The sequence below is a fragment of the Salvelinus fontinalis genome, chromosome 22, assembly GCF_029448725.1.
Source record: "Salvelinus fontinalis isolate EN_2023a chromosome 22, ASM2944872v1, whole genome shotgun sequence".
Taxonomy (NCBI): domain Eukaryota; kingdom Metazoa; phylum Chordata; class Actinopteri; order Salmoniformes; family Salmonidae; genus Salvelinus; species Salvelinus fontinalis.
In genome coordinates this window covers 29345837-29369248 of record NC_074686.1, presented here as the reverse complement: position 1 = coordinate 29369248, position 23412 = coordinate 29345837, and the positions used below count along the sequence as shown (strand labels likewise).

General features: G+C 42.2%; 3 protein-coding genes across 5 annotated transcripts in view; 2 read left to right on the top strand and 1 right to left on the bottom strand.

Moving 5' to 3' along the window:
- The window catches only part of LOC129820161 (adenylyl cyclase-associated protein 2-like), a 47386-nt gene extending 37382 nt beyond the window's left edge, over positions 1-10004 (top strand). For all 3 annotated transcript variants that reach the window (XM_055877111.1, XM_055877110.1, XM_055877112.1), the window contains 6 exons: positions 5686-5866; positions 6328-6503; positions 6760-6883; positions 7088-7170; positions 7445-7585; positions 7739-10004. In XM_055877111.1, coding sequence (XP_055733086.1) covers positions 5686-5866; positions 6328-6503; positions 6760-6883; positions 7088-7170; positions 7445-7585; positions 7739-7822 — 789 coding nt within the window. In that variant the 3' untranslated portion in view covers positions 7823-10004. The remainder of the gene's footprint in view (positions 1-5685; positions 5867-6327; positions 6504-6759; positions 6884-7087; positions 7171-7444; positions 7586-7738) is intronic.
- Positions 10005-10051: 47 nt separating this feature from the next.
- LOC129820162 (aurora kinase A and ninein-interacting protein) lies at positions 10052-12196 on the bottom strand. Its single transcript, XM_055877113.1, has 4 exons — positions 12133-12196; positions 11789-11928; positions 11446-11596; positions 10052-11290 (listed from the first exon to the last, which is right to left on the bottom strand). The coding sequence occupies exons 2-4, from the start codon at positions 11879-11881 to the stop codon at positions 10305-10307; spliced, it is 1230 nt and encodes a 409-aa protein (XP_055733088.1). The 5' UTR covers positions 11882-11928; positions 12133-12196; the 3' UTR covers positions 10052-10304.
- Positions 12197-12358: 162 nt separating this feature from the next.
- Positions 12359-23325, top strand: LOC129820160 (vacuolar protein sorting-associated protein 28 homolog). Its single transcript, XM_055877109.1, has 10 exons — positions 12359-12446; positions 12954-13021; positions 13327-13355; positions 13484-13521; positions 13617-13706; positions 20219-20324; positions 20519-20620; positions 21262-21315; positions 21613-21704; positions 21944-23325. The coding sequence occupies exons 2-10, from the start codon at positions 12982-12984 to the stop codon at positions 22062-22064; spliced, it is 672 nt and encodes a 223-aa protein (XP_055733084.1). The 5' UTR covers positions 12359-12446; positions 12954-12981; the 3' UTR covers positions 22065-23325.
- Positions 23326-23412: the final 87 nt, after the last annotated feature.

The window sequence follows — 23412 nt, the reverse complement described above, 5'->3', positions numbered from 1 at the left end:
CCCCCCTTCGCTCTCTCTCTCTCTTCCCCCCTTCGCTCTCTCTCTCTCTTCCCCCCTTCGCTCTCTCTCTCTTCCCCCCTTCGCTCTCTCTCTCTTCCCCCCTTCGCTCTCTCTCTCTTCCCCCCTTCGCTCTCTCTCTCTTCCCCCCTTCGCTCTCTCTCTCTTCCCCCCTTCGCTCTCTCTCTCTTCCCCCCTTCGCTCTCTCTCTCTTCCCCCCTTCGCTCTCTCTCTCTTCCCCCCTTCGCTCTCTCTCTCTTCCCCCCTTCGCTCTCTCTCTCTTCCCCCCTTCGCTCTCTCTTCTCTCCTTCTCCCTCTCTTCCCTCCTTCTCCCTCTCCCTCCCCCCTTCCCTCCTTCTCCCTCTCCCTCCCCCCTTCCCTCCTTCTCCCTCTCCCTCCCCCCTTCCCTCCTTCTCCCTCTCCCTCCCCCCTTCCCTCCTTCTCCCTCTCCCTCCCCCCTTCCCTCCTTCTCCCTCTCCCTCCCCCCTTCCCTCCTTCTCCCTCCCCCTTCTGCCTCTTTCTCCCTTTCTCCCTTCTCCCTCTTTCTCCCTTCCTCCCTTCTCCCTCTTTCTCCCTTCACCCTCTCAATTCAATTCAAGGGCCTTATTGGCATGGGAAACATATGTTAACATTGCCAAAGCAAATGAAATGGATAATAAACAAAAGTGAAATAAACAATAAAAATGTAAACAATACATTCAAAATAATGCAGATATTTAAAATGTCTTGTGTCTATATACAGTGTTGTAGCGATGTGCAAATAGTTAAAGTACAAAAGGGAAAATAAATAAAGTTAAATATGGGTTGTATTTACAATGGTGTTTGTTTTTCACTTGTTGCCCTTTTCTTATAGCAACAGGTCCCACATCTTGCTGCTGTGATGGCACACTGTGGAATTTCACCCAGTAGATATGGGAGTTTATCAAAATTGGGTTTGTTTTCAAATTCTTTGTGGATCTGTGTAATCTGAGGGAAATATGTGTCTCTAATATGGTCATACATTTGTCAGGAGGTTAGGAAGTGCAGCTCAGTTTCCACCTCATTTTGTGGGCAGTGTGCACATAGCCTGTCTTCTCTCTCTTCCACCCTTCTCGCGTCTACCCTTTCCACCTTCTCCCTCTCCCTTCCCCCCTTCTCATTCTCCCTTTCACTCTCTGGCAGGTTTCCAATCAGAAATCATATTCCTGCATCCAGTGGAAGTGATACGTTTATTTGTTTAGTTTTTTACAATAAAACTGAAAGTAAAACTCCTTAAACTTCACATTTCTCTAAACTTTAAAGAGTGTTGAACTCAGTTGAAGGCCACTGTCTGTTTCAGTGATCTGCCAGAATCCTCTGTGTGGTCCTTTGAGGTATATATGTATATATATATATATATATATATATATATATATATATATATATATATATGGGGCGGCAGGGTAGCCTAGTGGTTAGAGCGTTGGGCTAGTAACCGAAAGGTTGCAAGTTCAAATCCCCGAGCTGACAAGGTACAAATCTGTCGTTCTGCCCCTGAACAAGGCAGTTAACCCACTGTTCCTAGGCCGTCATTGAAAATAAGAGTTTGTTCTTAACTGACTTGCCTAGTTAAATAAAGGTTAAATGTAAGTCGCTCTGGATAAGAGCGTCTGCTAAATGACTTAAATAAATATATAGACTGTCACACAATTTGGTGGACTGAAAGTGTGTGTGTGTGTGTGTGTGCATATGCGAGAGTGTGTGTATGGAGGGAAACTTGACAGCGTACGGTGGCTGTGGGTCAGCTGTCCCTCCTGCCGTTAGGTGCAGGGTTTTGTGTGTGAGTTAAGGAGTGTGTGGCGTGGACAGGTGGTCCTCAGGGTGGACTTGAATGGAGGTTTTCTTCACCAAAGAAAGCCGCAACAAAGCCCTGTGAAGTTCAGGCCCTACACACCTGCTCCAACACACCCCACAACGTACTTTTAACTACTGGGCTTTTCTCTCCTCTAATCTGTCTGCTTCTGTTCAGAGGGGCAGGGACACACTGTCACACATGCAGACACACATACGTTGTGTATTCACACAAACTACACACACACAAGAGTGTGCACACACACACAGAGCTCTGGATTCAGTCCATATCCCAGAAGTATCGCGGAAAATCTGCGTTATAGCTGGATTAAAATGTACAGGCAATGTTCGTGGAGACTGATTTATAGCTGGATTAAAATGTACAGGCAATGTTCGTGGAGACTGCGTTATAGCTGGATTAAAATGTACAGGCAATGTTCGTGGAGACTGCGTTATAGCTGGATTAAAATGTACAGGCAATGTTCGTGGAGACTGATTTATAGCTGGATTAAAATGTACAGGCAATGTTCGTGGAGACTGCGTTATAGCTGGATTAAAATGTAAAGGCAATGTTCGTGGAGACTGATTTATAGCTGGATTAAAATGTACAGGCAATGTTCGTGGAGACTGCGTTATAGCTGGATTAAAATGTACAGGTAATGTTCGTGGAGACTGCGTTCCCACATTCGTCGTAAACGCTGCATATGTCGCCTCAATCGGAAATTACCTTTCAATTTTTATGCGGATCTTTCATGATACGGAGTGAATCTAGCCCTTAATTTCATTGCACTCAGCTTTAATCATTGGGCATTTGCTAAACTGATAACTAATACAACTGTGTTGTTTTGTAATGATATGTACCATACGTGTCACAGGTCAGAGGTTGAGTACTGTCAGCTGGACCTCATAGACTGCTAAACCCCCAATGAACTGTAACACCAATCACCAGTACATCAGACTCACACTGGCTGCAGCGGTACTTGCGTGGTGTGTGTGTGCGTTTGTGCGTGTGTGTGTGTGTGTGCATGCGTATGTGTGTGTGTGTGGAGGGAGATGGGGGGGGGGGGGGGTTGTACAGTTGCTGTGGCTTGTTTGAGTGTAGAAGGGGGACCATGGGTAACTGTCCTTAGCAGCTGTGCAGTCAGACACAGACAGACAGACAGACAGACAGACAGACAGACAGACAGACAGACAGACAGACAGACAGACAGACAGACAGACAGACAGACAGACAGACAGACAGACAGACAGACAGACAGACAGACAGACAGACAGACAGACAGACAGACAGACAGACAGACAGACAGACAGACAGACAGACAGACAGACAGACAGACAGACAGACAGACAGACAGACAGACAGACAGACAGACAGACAGACAGACAGACAGACAGACAGACAGACAGACAGACAGACAGACAGACAGACAGAGTCTGTCTTTCCTGGAGTTGGCGGGCATGGGGCTTTACATTCATCTGCTCATTAGCTTGGTAAGTAAGGCTCTCAGTGAGAAAAAATGCATTTAGAGTAAAGGTTAACCAGAGTCCCTGTTGCAGCAGGACTTAGGCCGGGATTCAATCCAATCTGCCTTAGATCCGTGTTATAGCACGCTTGACATTAAAGGTAATTTCTGATTGACCCCACATATGCAGCGTTTACCATGAATGCGATCTTTGCGAATGCGGGAACATTGCCTTTAAAAGCTGCATTGTCACAACATACAGTCGCATTGAATCCCTGCCTTAGGTCTCCACTTTTCACCATATGCATATATAAACATCAAGAACAGCACACAGTGGTAGTTGAGGTTCCTATTTGCCAAGGGTGGACCACTCTGGTCCTGGAGAGCTGGAGGGACAGTGTTTGCAGGCGTTTGTTCCAACCCAGCTTTGAAGTTGGCCACATCTGCTACAAGAAACCAGTTGAATATGAAGACCCTCAACTATTTGTCCTATACTCCACCTGCTGGCCAACAACTGTATTTTATTTTATTTAACCTTTATTTAACTAGGTAAGTCAGTTAAGAACAAATTCTTATTTACAATGATGGTCTTCCAAAAGGCCTCCTACGGGGCTGGGATTAAAAATGTAAAAATGTATACGTACACACATCACGACGAGAGAGACAACACAACACTACATAAAGAGAGACCTAAGACAACAATATAGTAAGGCAGCAACACATGACAACACAGCATGGTCGCAACACAACATGACAACAACATGGTAGCAACACAATATGACAACAACATGGTAGAAACACAACATGGTAGCAGCACAAAACATGGTATGAACATTATTGGGCACAGACAACAGCACAAAGTGCAAGAAGGTAGAAACAACAATGCATCAGGCAAAGCAGCCACAACTGTCAGTAAGAGTGTCCAGGATTGAGATAAAACTGTCCAGTTTGAGTGTTTGTTGCAGCTTGTTCCAGTCGCTAGCTGCAGCGAACTGAAAAGAGGAGTGACCCAGGGATGTGTGTGCTTTGGGGACCTTTAACAGAATGTGATTGTCAGAATGGGTGTTGTATGTGGAGGATGAGTGCTGCAGTAGATATCTCAGATGGGGGGGAGTAAGGCCTAAGAGGGTTTTCTAAATAAGCATCAACCAGTGGGTCTTGTGACAAGTATATAGAGATGACCAGTTTACAGAGGAGTATAGAGTGCAGTGATGTGTCCTATAAGGACCATTGGTGGCGAATCTGATGGCCAAATGGTAAAGAACATCTAGCCGCTCGAGAGCACCCTTACCTGCCAATCTCTAAATTATGTCTCCGTTAGCTAGCACGTGTAGGATGGTCATCTGAATCAGGGTTAGTTTGGCAGCTGAGGTGAAAGAGGAGCGATTACGATAGATGTAACCAAGTCTAGATTTAATTTCAGCCTGCAGCTTTGATATGTGCTGAGAGAAGGACAGTGTACCATCTAGCCATACTACCAAGTACTTGTATGAGGTGACTACCTCAAGCTCTAAGCCCTCAGAGGTAGTAATCACACGTGGGGAGAGGAGCATTCTTCTTACCACACCACATGACCTTTGTTTTGGAGGTGTTCAGAACAAGATAAGGGTAGAGAAAGCTTGTTGGACACTAAGAAAGCTTTGTTGTAGAGCATTTAACACAAAATCCGGGGAGGGGCCAGCTGAGTATAAGACTGTGTCATCTGCATATAAATGGATGAGAGAGCTTCCTACTGCCTGAGCTATGTTGTAAATTGAGAAGAGTGTGGGCCCTAGGATCGAGCCTTGACAGGCAGTGGCTGAAACAGCAGATTTTCTGACTTTATACACTGCACTCTTTGAGAGAGGTAGTTAGCAGGGAGAAGGGAGAAGCATCGGGGATAGTCATTAGAAGGGGTGGGAGATGAGGAAATGTTGGACGGGCAAGGAGGCATGGCTGAGTCAAATAGGAATCCTGACTTAATGAAGTGGTGATTTTAAAGAGCTCAGCCATATGCTTATTGTCAGTAACAACCACATCAACAACATTAAGGGACATGGGCAGCTGTGAGGAGGAGAGAGAGAGAACTGCTCCTTAAAGTAACTAACTTTGTCCTTCCGGATATTCTGAGTGCACTTATTTCTCATTGCCTGAACGAGAGCCAGTCAAGCCTGAGTATGCGTGTGCCAAGCCTTTTGCCAAATGCAATTCTTGAGGTGGAGTAACTCTGCAAGATCACGGTCGAACCAGGAGCTGAACCTGTTTTTAGCTCTCATTTTCTTTATGGGGGCTTGTTTGTTAACAAAACCACTGAAAATATATTAAAAAGAAGGTCCAAGCATCTTCGACAGAGGGGGACTGTAGTTCCAGACTTCTTCACCATCATCTTGTCTTGATTCACAGAGAGTAACACGCCTCTCTCTATCTCTTATAACAGGGTCCCATTGCTCCTCCCTCTCTGTTCGCTCCTGCCCCTGGCGGTCCCAGCCCTCTTCCACCAACCCCACCCCCTGGACCCCCACCAGTCTTCACAGGCGAACTGCCACAGGCCGACAGCACCACGGCCCAGCACTCGGCTCTCTTTGCCCAGCTGAACCAAGGAGAAGCAATCACTAAAGGTAGCCAAGCCACCATCACCCAGGGGTTGAAGAGCTCTGATCCAACTGCAGGGGAGGGAGGGAGGGAGGGAAAAGAGGTAGAAACAGAAGAAGAAGGGGAGGGAGTGTTGAAGAGGGAGGATGTGTGTTGAATCAACAGTTACAAAGTTCTGAAAGCACCACTGCCCAGCACTCAGCCCTTGTTTGCCCAGCTGAACCAGGGATCCAAAGGTAGCCAAGACAGGAAAGAAGACGAGGAAGAAGGAGGGGGAGAAACAGAAGGAGAACGTGAGGGAGAATTGATGAGTTGCTGTGTTGTGAGGACATAGAAATAGTCATTATATTTCTATGCTGTGCTTATTAAACAACAGTTAGGGTCAAAGTTTCTCAAATGGAGATTTTTTGATCGGCCATTTTTTAAATACATTTTTGTACTAAAACAATAACTTATTACAATGAAGTATCCTCTCTCTGTTCACTAGTGTTAAAGCACGTCTCAAAGGACCAGATGACCCATAAGAATCCCGCCCTTCGCTCGCAGGGAGGGGAGAATCACGCCTCCCCATCCAAGAGCCGGAATCCCGGCGGCTCCTCCAACCTAGCACCTCCCCAGAAACGACCCCCACTGCTGGAGCTGGAGGGGAAGAAATGGAGGGTGGTATGTTACCTAGTGTCTTGCTCGCCTGCCAGGCTTCTAAGTTTTGCTATTATCAAAATGGAGGACAAAGAGGATCTTAAAGAACGTCTAGTGAGTCAGGAACGTTTTGGTGCTTCTCACTTATTCAATGACCAAGACACTTTCGGAGGCGAGTGTGATGTCTGGTGCTGAACCCACTGAGGTCATCCAAAGGTGAAGGGTCAAACCGGAGAGCGGTCAGACTGTCACAGGTCTTGTTTGTTGTTTCTCCCCACAGGAGTACTTTGACCAGGCTCATGACCTGGTTATCAAGGAGACAGAGCTGAGACAGGTGGCCTATGTCTTCTGCTGCAGCAATTCTACTCTACAGATAGAGGGAAAGATCAACTCCATCATTGTGGGTGAGTTCAGCCATCTGTTGTATTACTTCTGAGTTGATAATACTGTACTTCTGTTATTAAGGTTTGATCATTTTTACTGCAACGTCATTTACAAAGGAGTGGCCATACACAGTGGACAATTTCTTTGTCATCTTTGACAGCATCATTCCTGTATCTCTCTCACTCACTTATTTCATGCTTTCCTATGACGTTCACCTCTGACAGATAACTGTAAGAAGCTTGGTCTGGTGTTTGACAACATTGTTGGCATTGTGGAAATAATCAACTCAAAGGACATTCAGTTACAGGTCAGCTCAAATTTCATACATGTTCAAGCAGATAACATACAGTATGTGTTCTCTTTCCTCTCTGCATCTGAAGTTCAGCTTCAACGTAACTGCAATAACCCTATCATAGATGTATAGTACTGGCACATTTAGTTTTATGTTATGTTGGGTCATGAGTTAGGTGCCTCTGAGTTAGGGCCATGACTTTTTTTTCCTTTTCAGGTTACATGGACAGGAAAAATTACTGTCCCTAGACTAGTTATAAGATGGAAGTATCTGCCCCACTTTTGTCCAGGTGATGGGTAGAGTTCCTACCATCTCCATAAACAAGACAGAGGGATGCCAAGTCTACCTGAGTAAGGACGCTCTGGACTGTGAGATCGTCAGCGCCAAGAGCTCCGAGATGAACATCCTGGTACCACAGGATGACGACTATGTGAGTGTGTGTTAAAGTGTTTGTTGAGGGCTTGCATTTCTAACGTGTCTGTCTGTCTCTGTCTGCCTGTCTGTCTGTGAGAGATAGTGTAAGTATGAGACTTAGTGAGTGTGTCTGGGTGTGGTTTTGTTTTTAACATTGTCTGTTTAACAGAGGGAGTTCCCAGTTCCTGAGCAGTTCAAGACTGTTTGGGACGGGTCCAAACTGGTGACAGAACCCACAGAGATCGCTGGCTGATTGCTGATACTTCCTCCTCATTGAGATGATCTCTTATCACCCCCATTTATTCCTCATCTATTTCCCTCTCCGTCAGAGGTTTCACAAACCCTTATAGGCTGGCTATCACAAGTAATAAAAGGGATCCTGTACCACACAAACCAGACAGTGTAACTGACTGGCTAGTAGTGCTGTAGGTCAGTTGATTGTACGCCTGATTGTATGCATTAAGATGACATTTCATTGTTTCCTCTGCACTTTGAAATGGTAAATTCTCCTTGAACTGTTTGTTCAGCTTATTTGTTGCAGAGCACTCTCCTTCACAAAACTACTGTACTATCCACAGAGTTATGGTAAGCCTGCTATTTAAACAAGCAGTATTTTTGCCAGGTTTCTTCGTGTAGAACTTCTGTGTTTGGCAAATAAAGTTGCATTAAAATGAGGAATAGCGAGGAAGTGTAGCCTTTATGTTAATCTGTTAAATCTGTTTATGCAAAATAAGGTAACATCTCTCAAACAAGTATCTGGCATCTTAACCATCTGGCATCGTAACCATAACAAAAAAGGTGTTTATGCAAGTAGGCTATTTGTACAACTTAATTACTTCTTTACATGTTAACTGCTGAAAAAGCTACCCTGATAAGGCAAACCTTGTATTAGGATATATTATGGATGTGTCTTTTGATTGGAGAGAACCTTCAGATTCCGTAGTACTTGGCATTGTAATGTTGTTGTTTTATGCTTTGTTGTGGTGACTTGATTTGAGAGGCAAAGTATTGAAGAATGAGGTGGAGTTGACTTTTGATTTGTATGATATGTAGGATGAAGAGAATGTTCCACGGATAAAATTAAATGGCCAGTTTGAAACTATATGGTCAGTTGAGAGGGAGTTGTAGAGTATGTTCCACAAGATGTTGAAGCATACACTGTTTTGGTTTGCTTTAATACTCTACGATACTTAACTGTTCAGTTAACAGTTGTATCATGTTTATACTGCATGGTAGTGTTCTCCCAGCTAGCACATTTGGTTCCTTGGAAGTTGTGGGAGCGTATGTTTTTGATTTCGCATTTCTCGGCGAAGGAAGCTGTAAGTTTCCTGACCAGCAGAACATATATATATTTTTAAACATTCTGTGAACGGAAGTAAAAATGTTGCCTGTTCTGGGAACTTACATTTTTAGGTTGCAGGGAGGTTCTAAGAACATTTTACTATGGTTCCCTGAGTTTTCCTGGAAAGGTTTTATTAATGTTCTGAGAACGGTAATGTAATTTGAAGGAATTATATAACAATCTGAGAACATGTTTCAATAAGACTTCTAATAACACTGCTAGCTTAGTTTAACTGTTTTGAACTCCAAGCACAGATAGAACAAATTAAAATGTATTTGCTTAGGTATTAATCATACAATGTTATTTTTTATTGTGGTATGGCGTCAGTGAAATTCAAACCTATTATCTTCTCTTCTCTATCCATGGAATTATTCCACTACACCACCAGGATGGGTCTGAAATTACTACATTTCCCACCACAGAAACATATAGCTCTCAGAAAATATGTTAGCTGGGTATCTTGCTCCATTCCTAGAATGTTGTATGCAAAATAACCATAGGGCAACAACACTCCAGCCAAGCTTTAAAAAACAAATGGTTCTCAGAACTTTGTGCTAGCTGGGGTAGCACTGAATTAGGATGGAGTGTTGTTTGTAACACATGTTTTTCATATACTAGCCTATATTGCATTGACAGCAGACTTAATTGACAAAGTGAAATGGAAGTTTAAAAAAGTGAAGGATAACAAGCGCGAGAACTTACTTGCATTTGATAACTAGTTTAAGATATATCTTGCTTATCTCTTATTAATTTTCCTAACCCAAATATATGGTTGTAGCATTACCACCAGTAGATTGCTCTGTCACCAGCACTGCATAAGCCTTAATATGCTTGGATACAAATCAACGTTTTTCATAATGTTCAATGTGTACTGAACTATTGTCAATATACGCACCTGTTAGTCTGAATACACCACTGTAACCTTAAATTAAGCATCTTAATTTCTTTAATGCATTTTGTATTGGACACAAATGCATCAGCATTTAGATGGGGTTAATACACTGTTAGTGCTTTTCACATGTCTTTATTCATACCCAGTAGTGAATTTAGTGTACATAAATGTATCGTTTTTCAAAATAAAATCTAAACTTTAGTGCTTGTGTGATGTCTTGACATTAATTTGGACTTGAGAATCTCTTATTTGTGTTACATTTTATTCAGTACCATAAAGGTGGAAAAGAGAAATGTCCAGAAACTGGATACCTCAAATACATTTTCAATCCAGGTACTATAAGTGTTCAAGTAAAGATCATATGTGGTTTTCAAACACAAGTGATTACATAAGTCATTAGAAACCTTAACCCGCAATATAATTTCCAACACACAAAACATCTAAAATGTTCATAATTTCTTTCATTAGTTTTCACCATTATACATTCAAACACATACATTGTCAGTGTTTGATAATCATGTTTCCCTGAGAGTCTTGGGTAAAGAGCAACTCCTCTCCCTCTTCCAGCAGGGTTTTATCAGCAGCAAATATACTGTCTCTACCACTAGCTAATACATTAGTCTGGTCCTTTATTGGGCTTCTTGATACCAGAGCACGGTGTGCAATCACCCTGAAGCCCTCAGAGTCCTGTGTGAACAGCATGGCAAGAGTGTCTCCCTCACACTCTCTCAATGGTTGTTCTAGAACACGTATCTGTGGTGATGGAAGATGTGGTTTCGTCCATCTGTGAGTGGAAACGGGGCTGAGAGGAGGAGACATCTTGTTTGGGGATGGCGAAGACATTGATTGTGGTAAGTCGTTCTCTTTCCCTTCTACCTGCTGTGATATCAAATGAGAAGGGACAGCCCTTTTCTGGGTGGAGGTTCTATCCTGCGCACCCAGCCAAGCCCTGAATCCACCCTCACTCTGCAGGCTCTCCGGGAAAGCAGTGCCTGAGTCACCGGCCTGTCTTACTCCAACAAGGAGTTCCTGGTGTGTCAGAACACACTGCCCCTCAGAATCTGGCTCACTTCGATATTGACTATACTGTGGGCTGCTACAGGCACTCCATTGGTCCTGACTGCACTCATGAGTATCAGTCTCTACTGGGGGAGAGGAATTCACAGAGAGCCTTCTCTTTTTGTCTGGTTCCTCCATCTCCTCAGACTGATGGTCCATGTTAAGATGGGGCATATGGGAAACCTCCCAATATGCTCTTTCCCTGAAGCTCTGCCTGTACAACTCACAGCCTGCAGCATTCTCTCCCTCCGGGCTCATCTGTAGGGTGGTGGGTTGAGCTCCTGTACTCTGTGCCCCTGACTCTAAACCCGCTGCACGTTTCCGTTTGGTTCCGCTCCCAATGTTAACACGCCTGAGTGAAGTTGAGGCACATCTGATGGAGGTGGAAGGTGTACTTGGCTCTGGAGAAGCAGGTGCCTTTTGGGCCACTGTAAGAGAGAGTGACATGGGGAGCCTCTAAAACATTATTGGCATATTACACTAACAACACATTAATTACTGTAAATAACAATTGCTGACATGATTCCATTTGTTGAAGTACAGCCTAATCCCGAAGCAGCATTTCCTCTGCACCTGAGCTTACCTTTGCGCTGTGGGGTAAAGAATGAGGATATAGAGCTCTGTTTGTTGACAGGAATCTGGATTTTTGTCTGTGTAAAATTCAGCGCCACTGCTAAGCTGTAACCTCCAGCCAGAGGATTCAGTTGTTTTGAGATGGGTCGCAATGGCCTTCTCTGGAATGAGAAATTAACAGTTTTTAAAAATGACAATTAGGGAATGTATTCAGTTATTGTCTCCACAAGTTCAGAGCAAGGAAAACATATAGTATATGATAAAGAATCATAGTAGTGGACTATCTTGTTTCCATGACAACAAACTCAGCTGGGTCAGAACCAATGAGTCAGACGTTTTCCTAAGCACAGTACCTGTTTTGCCTTTTCTTTGAGGTCTACAGTGTCGAGCCAAACCCCACACTCCTCCTGTGTTGAAGCCTGAGATGGCGCTTTGGAGGTCTTCATGGTAAGGTAGGACAGGCTTGCGAATGATACATTTGGAAATTAGCCTCCTTCGATTTGCATTGAAACCCCCGGTTGTATTGGATGAAAAAATAATTACTGTCATGAAACAAGCTGAGCTTCAACCACGCCATTTGTCAAAACATAAACCTGATTTAGTTAGTATATCAGATATATTTTGAAGCGGTACTAGGTGAGAGCTTTTTCATAATTGAGCTGAAATACAAGCTATTTAATTGGATTTTCAGTCTTACCTTGTAGCTAAGCTATGTTGAGTCTTTTTTGAGTCTCGCGCGCCAGAAAATAATTGGGCTTCCACTTGCCAGATATTGCACATGAAACTCCACTCACTTTATAAAAGTATCAGTATAAAATATAATTCAAATATACATTTCCTCATGTGGTAACACGTTTCTAAATTGTATTTTCTTGTATTTTAACACTTATTAAGAATTTGGCTTATTTTAAGTGAGGCACAGAAGGGCACCTTATGTTTTGCAATGTCTGTGGGTCCTTTGGTTCCGCGAGGGGTGTGTTTACACTGACGTCACTTTAGTTTACCAAGGGGGTGAGTTAAATATTTCCAGAACATTTTGATTTATTATTTAAGTATTTGTCGAATAACATGTGTATATTATTTCAATCGACGTAATATTAGTGTTTTGTGAAGTGGTCTATTTTATCCAGCTAATATATTGTGCCAAATGGGTGATTGTTTTGGTTAAATAAATCACAAAGGAAATGCTAGCTAGCTAACTAGCTTATTTTTCATAAAATATCTACAGTAGCTAATGTCATCATCTTTGAATGTTGTTGACATCTATTTATCTAATCATTGCCCTTACCAACCTTTGTAATTAGCTAAACGAGTGGTGAATTCATCAAAGTGTAGCTAGCTAGATAAGCTACATTGCGTGCTTGCTAGCCAATTGAGGACTTCCTGCTTGTATTCTCTCTTTGCTAGCTAACTAACGTGACAGATCGCTACAGCCACAGTTTACAGTCAATTTAATTAACTTTGATGTTTTAGCTAAAGTATTTGAAATGCATCTGTAACATCTATTACTTTTACTAGATAAAGTTGTGAAACGGCAGCAGTCACCATGTTTCACGGAATACCTGTCGCAGGAGGTATGGGAGGAGGTAAGTTTTACCTGAGACAGTCAAAAATGTACTCAAGTTTCAAGTTTTAATGTCACGTGCTCAAGTACAGTGAAATGCCTTTTTTTGCAAGCTCCAACCCAACAATGCAGTAATCAATATCAATTAAGCACTAAAAAGAACATAAGATAGAACCAAAAACACACGAGAAATAGAAATAAGAAGAATACAAGAAAGTAAGAAGACCCAGGCTTTTTTTAGAGACATCTTATAGACGTGATCATCAAAGAGATGTGGTCTTCTTATAAAGCATCTCTGTTATGCCTTTATACTTCTCTTCATTATAGCTCCTGTCAATAAACCTGAATTGTATGAGGTAAGTGGGGTTTTGTAGGGTTTGCATAATTGAATGGCATATTTGGTGGAGCTCTGGCTTTGAGTTTCCCGCAATGTTACCAGCTTTTAAAAAATCCAAAATTAGAAATAATGCACTTTGTTTTTTAGGAAGTAAAATTGTACAAGAATGCCAGAGAGAGAGAGAAGTAAGTGAACATTGACTGTAAATTCATGATAAACGCTATTCACAAACCATGTCGGTGAGATGTTAACATTGAGCGTTGTGCTTGTATTTATCAAGGTTTGACAACATGGCAGAGCTGTTTGCTGTGGTGAAGACCCTTCAGGCCCTGGAGAAAGCTTACATCAAAGACTGTGTGACTCCTAATGAGTGAGTTTATATACTCTGACTGGTTGTGTGTGTGTGTGTGTGTGTGTGTGTGTGTGTGTGTGTGTGTGTGTGTGTGTGTGTGTGTGTGTGTGTGTGTGCGCGCGTGTGTCATAGACCAGTGTTTCCCAACCCTGGTCCTCAAGTATCCCCACATTTTCTTATTGTAAACCTGGACAAGCACACCTGATTCAACTTGTCAGCTAATCATTAAGCGTTGAATGAGGTGTTTGTCCAGGGCTACAACAAAAATGTGTTCTTTTTGAACACAGCTGCACAAACATGGTACAAACATTATTGGGCACAGTCAGCAGCACAAAGGTCAAGAAGGTAGAGACAACAATACATCGCACAAAGCAGCCACAACTGTCAGTAAGAGTGTCCATGATTGAGTCTTTGAATGAAGAGATTGAGATAAAACAGTCCAGTTTGAGTGTTTGTTGCAGCTCGTTCTAGTCGCTAGCTGCAGCGAACTGAAAAGAGGAGAGACCCAGGGATGTGTGTGCTTTGGTGACCTTTAACAGAATGTGACTGGCAGAACGGGTGTTGTATGTGGAGGATGAGGGCTGCAGTAGATATCTCAGATAGGGGGGAGTGAGGACTAAGAGGGTTTTATAAATAAGTATAAATAAGCATCAACCAGTGGGTTTTGTGACGGGTATATAGAGATGACCAGTTTATAGAGTGCAGTGATGTGTCCTATAAGGACCATTGGTGGCAAATCTGATGGCCAAATGGCAAAGAACATTTAGCCGCTCGAGAGCACCCTTACCTGCCAATCTCTAAATTATGTCTCCGTAATCTAGCATGGGTAGGATGGTCATCTGAATCAGGCTTAGTTTGGCAGCTGAGGTGAAAGAGGAACAAGTATGATGGTGGATACCAAGTCTAGATTTAACTTTAGCCTGCAGCTTTGATATGTGCTGAGAGAAGGACAGTGTACCGTCTAGTACTACATACTACCAAGTACTTGTATGAGTTGACTACCTCAAGCTCTAAACCATCATAGGTAGTAATCACACATGTGGGGAGAGGGGCATTCTTCTTACCAACCCACATTTATTTTTAAAATTATTTTTTTTTACCTTTATTTAACTAGGCAAGTCAATTAAGAACAAATTCTTATTTACAATGACGGCCTATATCAGCCAAACTCGGACGACGCTGGGCCAATTGTGAGCCGCCCTATGGGACTCACAATCCCGGCCGGTTGTGATACAGTCTGAATTCGAACCAGGTTGTCTGTAGTGACACGTCTAGCACTGAGATGCAGTGTCTTAGACCACTGCGCCACTTGAAAGCCCCGTGACAGGACCTTTGTTTTGGAGGTGTTCAGAACAAGGTTAACGGCAGAGAAAGCTTGTTGGACTCTTAGAAAGCATTGTTGTAGAGCATTTAACACAATATCCGGGCAGCTGCCAGCTGAGTATAAGACTGTATTCTCTGCATATAAATGGATGAGAGAGCTTCCTACTGCCTGAGCTATGTTGTTGATGTAAATTGAGAAGAGCGTGGGGCCTAGGATCGAGCCTTGGGGTACTCCCTTGGTGACAGGCAGTGGCTGAGACAGCAGATTTTCTGACTTTATACACTGCACTCTTTGAGAGAGGTAGTTAGCAAAGGACTCTGCACTCTTTGAGAGAGGTAGTTAGCAAACCAGGCCAAAGACCCTGCAAACACCAACACCAATAGAAAATGTTGGACGCGCAACGAGGCATGGCTGAGTCAAATAGGAATCCTTACTTAATGAGTGGTGATTTAAAGAGCTCAGCCATGCTCAGCCCCCCGAACCAGGTGCTGAACCTGTTTTTAATTCTAATTTTCTTTATGGGGAAGTGTGTGTTAACAATACCACTGAAAATATTAAAAAAAGAATGTCCAAGCGTCTTCAACAGAGGTGATCAAGCTGATTCTATACCATTTTACAGAGGCCAGTTCATGAAGCAGGGCTTGTTCATTAAAGTTTCTTAACAAGCGTCTATGACAAATCAGGACAGGGCGTTTCACTGAGCAGCCATTACGAACACAGGCTGTAAAACAGTGATCACTAAGGTCATGACAGAAAACACTAACTGATACCTATCGAGATTATTTGTGAGGATTACATTGAGGAGAGTAGCCTTTTCTGTGTGTTTGGAGTCATACCTTATGGGATTTGTGATAATCTGAGAAAGATTTAGGGAATTCCATTGCTTTAGGACGTGGTCAGGTGGTTTAAGCATGTCCCAATTTAGGTCACCTAGCAGGACAAATTCAGACTTAGTGTAAGGGGCCGGGAGAGGGCTTAAGGGAGGTATGGTACAGGCCAGTGCTGATGGAGGACAATAGCACCCAGCAACAGTCAACAAAGAGCTATTTGAAAGTTTAATGCTTAAAACCTGCAAATCAAATTGTTTGGGGACAGACTTGGTGGAGACAACCGAGCACTGATGGTGATCCTGGTAAAGATTGACACTCCTCCACCTTTGGAAGATCTGTCTTGCTGAGAAAGGTTAACATCAGTATTCTAAACACTCTTTCTTAACCACGTCTCAGTAATGACCAACACATCTGGATTGGAGCTGTGAACCCACACTTTCAATTGATCCATTTTAGGTAATAAGCTTCTAGTGTTTATGTGCAGAAAACGCAGGCTTTTACGAGAGCAGAAATCAGTGAAGCAGATATCAGAGCACAACTCAGAATTGGTACTAGCAACAGTAGATGGGCCAATGTGTACATGCACATTTCCAGATATCATCAACAGTAATACAATCAAGGCACGGCATAGTACAGGGAAAGCTCTGCAGTGTTGATTTATGACATCTGAATGTGCATCAGGTGGTAACAAGATCATATTGTACAGCAATTTCATCAGGTAATATGAATACAAAGCCGGTGAGAGGTGGTTGGAATAGGATGGGAGGCCAAAAGTCTGTGTCACCAATAGAGAGTCAAAGTCCCGAGTGTGGGAACAAACATAGCCTGTCCCACGGTTGGTTAAAGAAAGTTTGTACTCAACAAAGTATGCAGGAGTCATGAGGAAAAATGCACAAGAAAAAAATAAAATATTTAACGACTTGGGGCTAGCCATTGTAAGTTCAGAGTCACTCGCCCCAACAGTGCGTGTGCGCTGGAGGCAAGCGAAAGCTCGGGAGAGAAGGGTGAGTGTGGTGGAGGTACTGTAGCAGGCAGGGGGAGACAGGCCAGGGCAGACGGTGAACTGAGAGGGGGGAGTGTGGTGGACCTACCTGTACCAGACAGGGGGAGACAGGGCAGAAAGTGAACAGAGAGGGGGGAGTGTGGTGGAGGTACCTGTACCAGACAGGGGGAGACAGGCCAGGGCAGACAGTGAACAGAGAGGGGGGAGTGTGTGACAGACAGGGGGAGACAGGCCAGGGCAGACAGTGAACAGATCGCCAGGTGGAATCCAAGTAGTAGTGCAGCAGGCAACGGGAGTAGGTGTCACACCCACTTGGGAGAAGCTTTTATTTCTGGAGGCAGATTTCTTGTAGAAAATGCCAGTGAATGCCATTGAACAGCAGGAGGGGGCTTCAGAGGACGCTTCAAAGACTCCTGACACTTGCTGGGCGAAAGGCCTTTTACTTCACACCTTAGTGCTAATTGAATCTGGCTCAGTTCCAGGTTAGAATGGTGCACTCAGGTTTTTACTGTTTGTTGGCTAGAGCACCCTCAGTATAGCTTGGGAAAATAATACCTTGGAAGCAGTAATCTCTCTGGTTAATTTTGGTCAGAATTAGGTTGTAGGTTTGGAGTTTTGATCTGGAGCAAAGGCCATGCTGTGGAGGGTAGCGTCCTGCATATGTACCTGGTGAAAAAATCAAATCCAAGTTTATGTAACTCCAAATCTTTCCTTTTGTAAAAAAAACATGTTGAATTTTTTTTTACTTTTTTCAGAATTAGTTGTTATAAGGTGGGATTAAAATGGATTTAATTGTAATTTTTGGTCAAAGATCTACATAAAATACCCTGTCAAAGTGGAAGAAACATTTTTTACAAATGTTAGAAGTTATGAAAAATACAAATATATCTTGATTACTTAAATATTCAACCCCTTGAGTCAATCAATACATGTTAGAATCACCTTTGGCAGTGATTACAGCTGAGTCTTTCTGGATAAGTCTCTAAGAGCTTTGCACACCTGGATTGTACAATATTTGCTCATATTTAGTTAAACTCTGTCAAGTTGGTTGTTGATCATTGCTAGACAGCCATTTTCAAGTCTAAGTCAAAACTGTAACTAGGCCACTCAGGAACATTTACTGTCGTCTTGGTAAGCATCTCCAGTATATATTTGGCCTTGTGTCTTAGGTTATTGTCCTGCTGAAAGGTGAATTTGTGTCCCAGTGTCTGTTGGAAAGAAGACTGATCCAGGGTTACCTCTAGGATTTTGCCTGTAATTAGATCTATTATGTTTATTTTTATCCTAAAAATCTCCCTAGTCCTTGCCAATGAAAAGCATACCCGTAACATGATGCAGCCACCACCATGCTTGAAAATATGAAGAGTTGATACTCAGTCATGTGTTGGATTTGCCCCAAACATAACACTTTCTATTCAGGACATGAAGTAGATTTATTTGCCCCATTTAAGCAGTTTTACTTTACTGCCTTATTGCAAACGGGATGCATGTTTTGGAATATTTTTATTCTGTACAGGCTTCCTTATTCTGTTCAGGCTTCCTTCTTTTCACTCTGTCATTTAGGTTAGTGTTGTGGAGTAACTAGAATGTTGTTGATCCATCCTCAGTTTTCTCCCATCACAGCCATTAAACTGTACATTTTTTAAATTCACCATTGGCCTCATGGTGAAATCCCTGAGTGGTTTCCTTCCTCTCCAGCAACTGAGTTAGGAAGCACGCCTGTGTCTTTGTAGTGACTGAGTGAATTAATACACCATCCAAAGTATAATGAATAACTTTAACATGCTCAAAGGGATATTCAATGTCTGCTTTTTTAAATATTTTTTTTAATCTCGCTTTGCACGGAATTGGGAAAACCTCCCTGATTTTTGTGGTTGAATCTGTGCTTCAAATGCACTGCTCAGCTGAAGGACCTAACAGATAATTGTATGTGTGTGGTACAGACATTAGGTAGTCATTCAAAAATCACGTTAAACACCATAAAAATAAAACACCTTTATTTAACCGGGTAAGCTAGTTGAGAACAAGTTCTCATTTACAACTGCGACCTGGCCAAGATAAAGCAAAGCAGTGCATCACAAACAACAACACAGAGTTACACATAGAATAAACAAACATACAGTCAATAGTACAATAGAAAAAGTCTATATACAGTGTGTGCAAATAAGGGAGGTAAGGCAATAATTAGGCCATAGTGGCAAAATAATTACAATATAGCAATTAAACACTGGAGTGATAGATGTGCAGAAGATGAATGTGCAAGTAGAGATACTTGGGTACAAAGGAGCAAAATGAATCAAATAAATAACAGTATGGGGATGCGGAAGTTGGATGGGCTATGTACAGATGCAGTGATCTGTGAGCTGCTCTGACAGCTGGTGCTTAAAGTTAGTGAGGGAGATATGAGTCTCCAGCTTCAGTGATTTTTGCAGTATTCTTGCACACAGTGAGTCCATGAAACTTTTTTGTGACTTGTTAACCTCTACGAGATTGTTGTTGTCCCCCCGCGGGACAGCTGAGCTAAGGTAGGCTAATGTGATTAGTATGAGGTTGTAAGTAACAAACAAAAAATCCCAGGACATGGACATATCTGATATGGGCAGAAAGCTTAAATTCTTGTTAATTTAACTGCACTGTCCAATTTACAGTAGCTATTACAGTGAAAGAATACCATGCTATTGTTTGAGGAGAGTGCACAATTATGAACTTGGAAATGTATTTAAAAAACAATTAGGCATATTTGGACAGTCTTGATACATTTTGAACAGATATGCAATGGTTCATTGGATCAGTGTAAAACGTTGCACATACACTGCTGCCATGTAGTGGCCAAAATCTCAATTGCGTCTGGGCTGGAATAATACATTTTGGCCTTTCTCTTGCATTTCAAAGATGATGGTACAAAAAAGTTATTTTCTTTGTATTATCTTTTACCAGATTTCATGTGTTATATTCTCCTACATTAATTTCACATTTCCACAAACTTTAAAATGGTATCAGAATATGCATATCCTTGCTTCAGGTCCTGAGCTGAATTAGATTTGGGTATGTCATTTTAGGCGAAAATTGAAAAAAGGGGTGGATCCTTAAGAGGCACATTTATACTCCTGAACTTATTTGGGCTTGCCATAACAAAGGGATTGTCTCGACATTTCAGCTTTTCAGTTTTCATTTGTACAAATGTCTAAAAACAATTCCACTTTGACATTATGGGGTATTGTGTGTAGACCAGTGACATAAATTATATTTTAAATTCAGGCTGCAACACAACAAAATGTGGAAAAAGTCAAGGCGTATGAATACTTTCTGAAAGTACTGTATGAGGTTACTTCAACATTAGAGAATGAGATCCATCACTGTGTGTTTCCATCAGGTACACGGCTGCTTGCTCCAGGCTACTGGTGCAGTACAAGGCTGCTTTCAAACAGGTCCAGGGATCTGACGTGGGTTCTATCGACGACTTCTGCAGGAAGTACAGAGTGAGTTTATATCAGTCACACTTCTTTGAGTGGAGTGCAGCTTTTGCAGTTAATGGAATCCACTCACTGTAACGTAAAGTGGCTGATCCCAAATGTGTACGTGCTTTAGCCATCTGCTGAACTCTAGAACAATATCTGAATATGAGTACATTGGTTTGTATTTCATATTGTTCTCCTCTCCCCTTGTATATCAGCTTGACTGCCCGCTAGCTATGGAGAGAATCAAGGAGGATCGACCAATCACCATCAAGGATGACAAGGGCAACCTGAATCGCTGCATTGCTGATATCGTATCGGTAGGTCTCTTCGCCATGCTCATGACATTAAACACTAAGTGATTTCAGACGCTGGGATCACTGCCATTTTTTGCCAACATTGAATCATTTGCGGTCCAATATCGATTTAATAATAAAGTGTTCTGGCACTAAGTCTTTTTCTTAATTTTACGCATGTTCTGGCTCATCCCAGAACGCTGTTGGTGCCCCCTTAAGTGCCACAGCAAACTGCATCCCACATCAATCCTGTCAAGATCCAGCAAGGCCGCTGTACAGAGAGGAACAGCATAGGAGAGATATAACACACAAATTCAAACTCTTTCATAAGATCAGACTGGTAGGAAAGGAAAGGGGGATACCTAGTCAGTTGTACAACTGAATGCATTAAACTGAAATGTGTCTTCCACATTTAACCCAACCCCTCTGAATCAGAGAGGTGTGGGGGTTGCCTTAATCGACATCCACGTCATCGGTGCCCGGTGAACAGTGGGTTAGCTGCCTTGCTCAGGGGCAGAATGACAGATTTTTACCTTGTCAGACCACACATTTGAAAGTGTGTGATTGTTCTACAGTAAATTTCAGGTTTCTGACAGACAGTGAAATCGTCAGTTAAGCTTACACATTATTATCCTTCGTCTCTGTTTCGCCTCTCTTATCCCCAGCTCTTTATCACGGTGATGGACAAGCTACGTCTGGAAATCCGGGCGATGGATGAGGTAAATAGATCAGACTTAGGTCAAGTGACGATGAACATCAACATATCACCTCTAAAGTAATTAGGGCTTGGAAATCCTCAGAGTTCCTATTTATAAGCTACATAGGACAATTCTGATCTTTTGCTCATTTTTTTAGCAAAATATCTGATGTGATTGGTCAGAAGATTAATAATTGGGCAAAAGATCAGAATTGGGCTGCCTGTGTAAACGCAGCCATATAACATGTCAGGTAAAGTGGTTAGGGTCCGGTATTGTTTCTATGTTTCATTGACTGATGGGGTGGTTTGAATTGATCAGATCCAACCAGACCTGAGAGAGCTGATGGAGACCATGAACAGAATGAGCAACATGCCCCCAGACAATGAGGCCAAGGACAAAGTCACCCTCTGGTAAAGATATACCTCACTTACACACATTTAGGGCTGGTTTCTCAGACACAGGTTGAGCCTAGTCTTGGACTAAGAAGCACTTTCAATGGAGAATCCTCATTGACCATGCTTTTTAATATATGACTAGGCTTAATCTGTGTCTGGGAAACTGGCCCGTATTGTCTAACAATGACAGTAGGTGTAACACTAAAATAGTATTGTAATTCCGAAGGTAAAGAGTTGCGTGTTTTCCTCTTTAGGTTGACCACTCTCAGCAGCATGTCAGCCTCTGATGAGCTGGATGACTCCCAGGTTCGCCAGATGCTGTTTGACCTGGAGTCAGCCTACAACGCCTTCAACCGCTTCTTACACTCCTCCTAATCTACCCATCATCCAGGACTGTTCTCACCTTTCTTATATCATTGTACTATCCCTTCCTCTCCTCTCTCGCTACGTGTCTGAGGTCATCTCCTCTGTTTGTGGGCTGTACTATTCAAAGGAATAATATCTTTCTTCCTCCCATCTCTGGTACAGAACTTGTCTGTCTTATCCTTTGAACTCTGACCTAGACTCTTGGCTGCGTCCAGTGCTGTGGCTCAGTGGGGCCCCCTTGTTCAGTGAGATACCTAGTTGAGTTGTAGTTCTCTAGCCTGAGTGACAGGGCACTGTGTTAAGACTACTCATATCAAATCAAATTTTATTTGTCACATGTGCCGAATACACCAGGTGTAGACCTTACCGTAAAAATGTTTACTTACAAGCCCTTAACCAACAATGCAGTTTTAAGAAAATATTTACTAAATAAACTAAAGTTAAAAAAAAAAAAAAAAAGTAACACAGTAACACAGTAAAATAATAATGAGACTATATACAGGGTGTATCGATACCAAGTCAATGTGGTATCAGCCTGTGTTCTAGCATCTACAGTACATAGGACTGTGTTTACGTCTGGTGTTGTCATACCAACACAAGGCCCAGTGTGAGTCTGTACCCTTTAAAAGTCACTTTATATGAAGACAAGATATTTGAAATACAACATGTAAAAAAGTGACCTGGGGTGTGTTTAAGAAGTTTGGTTAGCCAAAACTTTGATAAAGGGATGGAAATAACATTTTGAGATGAAAATGAACTGCTACATTTGTGAAATACAGTGTTGTTGTTCCTCATCTGCACTCTGAGGCACTCCAATAACTTGTGTACAGGTTATTCCTGGCAATGGATGTTCATTTAACTCAAGTTGAAACAGTTGATGGACAGGTGGGCCTTAAAATAGTTAAGGCCAACCTGTAATGCACCCTTATTGATGGTCATGTTGAAACACTAGTGAACGAAATGTGTTTATCTATGATTTTGTTTCTCATTTGAGTACATTTTATATTATAGTACTATACTTCAGTTAACATTCTTAATTCAGCTTTTCTTTGGATGTGAGGGTTTGGCCACATTAGGTGGACAATGGAGATGGGTGGATTCATAGAATTTCCTCCTCCTTTTGGGATGCTGACTAAATGGTGTTTCACCCCTCAATGAAAATTAGGGAGAGCATATTTATTAAGAATTACCATTGTAAATAATGCAGTTTTGAATTTAAAAAAGCATGTAACACTTTTTAGAAATAATATTTAAAAACATCTACCTCCAACTTTGGTGTCTGCCTGTTATCATGATTAGAAATGTATGTCTGAATTCTAAGGTCATTAGTTGCACATTTTGCTTGGTACACTGGGTG

Coding starts and splice junctions, on each gene's coding strand:
- LOC129820160 (XM_055877109.1), top strand. CDS start 12,982: ATGTTTCACGGAATACCTGTCGCAGGAGGTATGGGAGGAG. Junction 13,022..13,326: donor CGCAGGAGGTATGGGAGGAG/GTAAGTTTTACC, acceptor TCTTCATTATAG/CTCCTGTCAATAAACCTGAA. Junction 13,707..20,218: donor GACTGTGTGACTCCTAATGA/GTGAGTTTATAT, acceptor TGTTTCCATCAG/GTACACGGCTGCTTGCTCCA.
- LOC129820162 (XM_055877113.1), bottom strand. CDS start 11,881: ATGAAGACCTCCAAAGCGCCATCTCAGGCTTCAACACAGGAGGAGTGT. Junction 11,597..11,788: donor TCAAAGAAAAGGCAAAACAG/GTACTGTGCTTA, acceptor TTCTCATTCCAG/AGAAGGCCATTGCGACCCAT. Junction 11,291..11,445: donor CTTTACCCCACAGCGCAAAG/GTAAGCTCAGGT, acceptor TCTCTCTTACAG/TGGCCCAAAAGGCACCTGCT.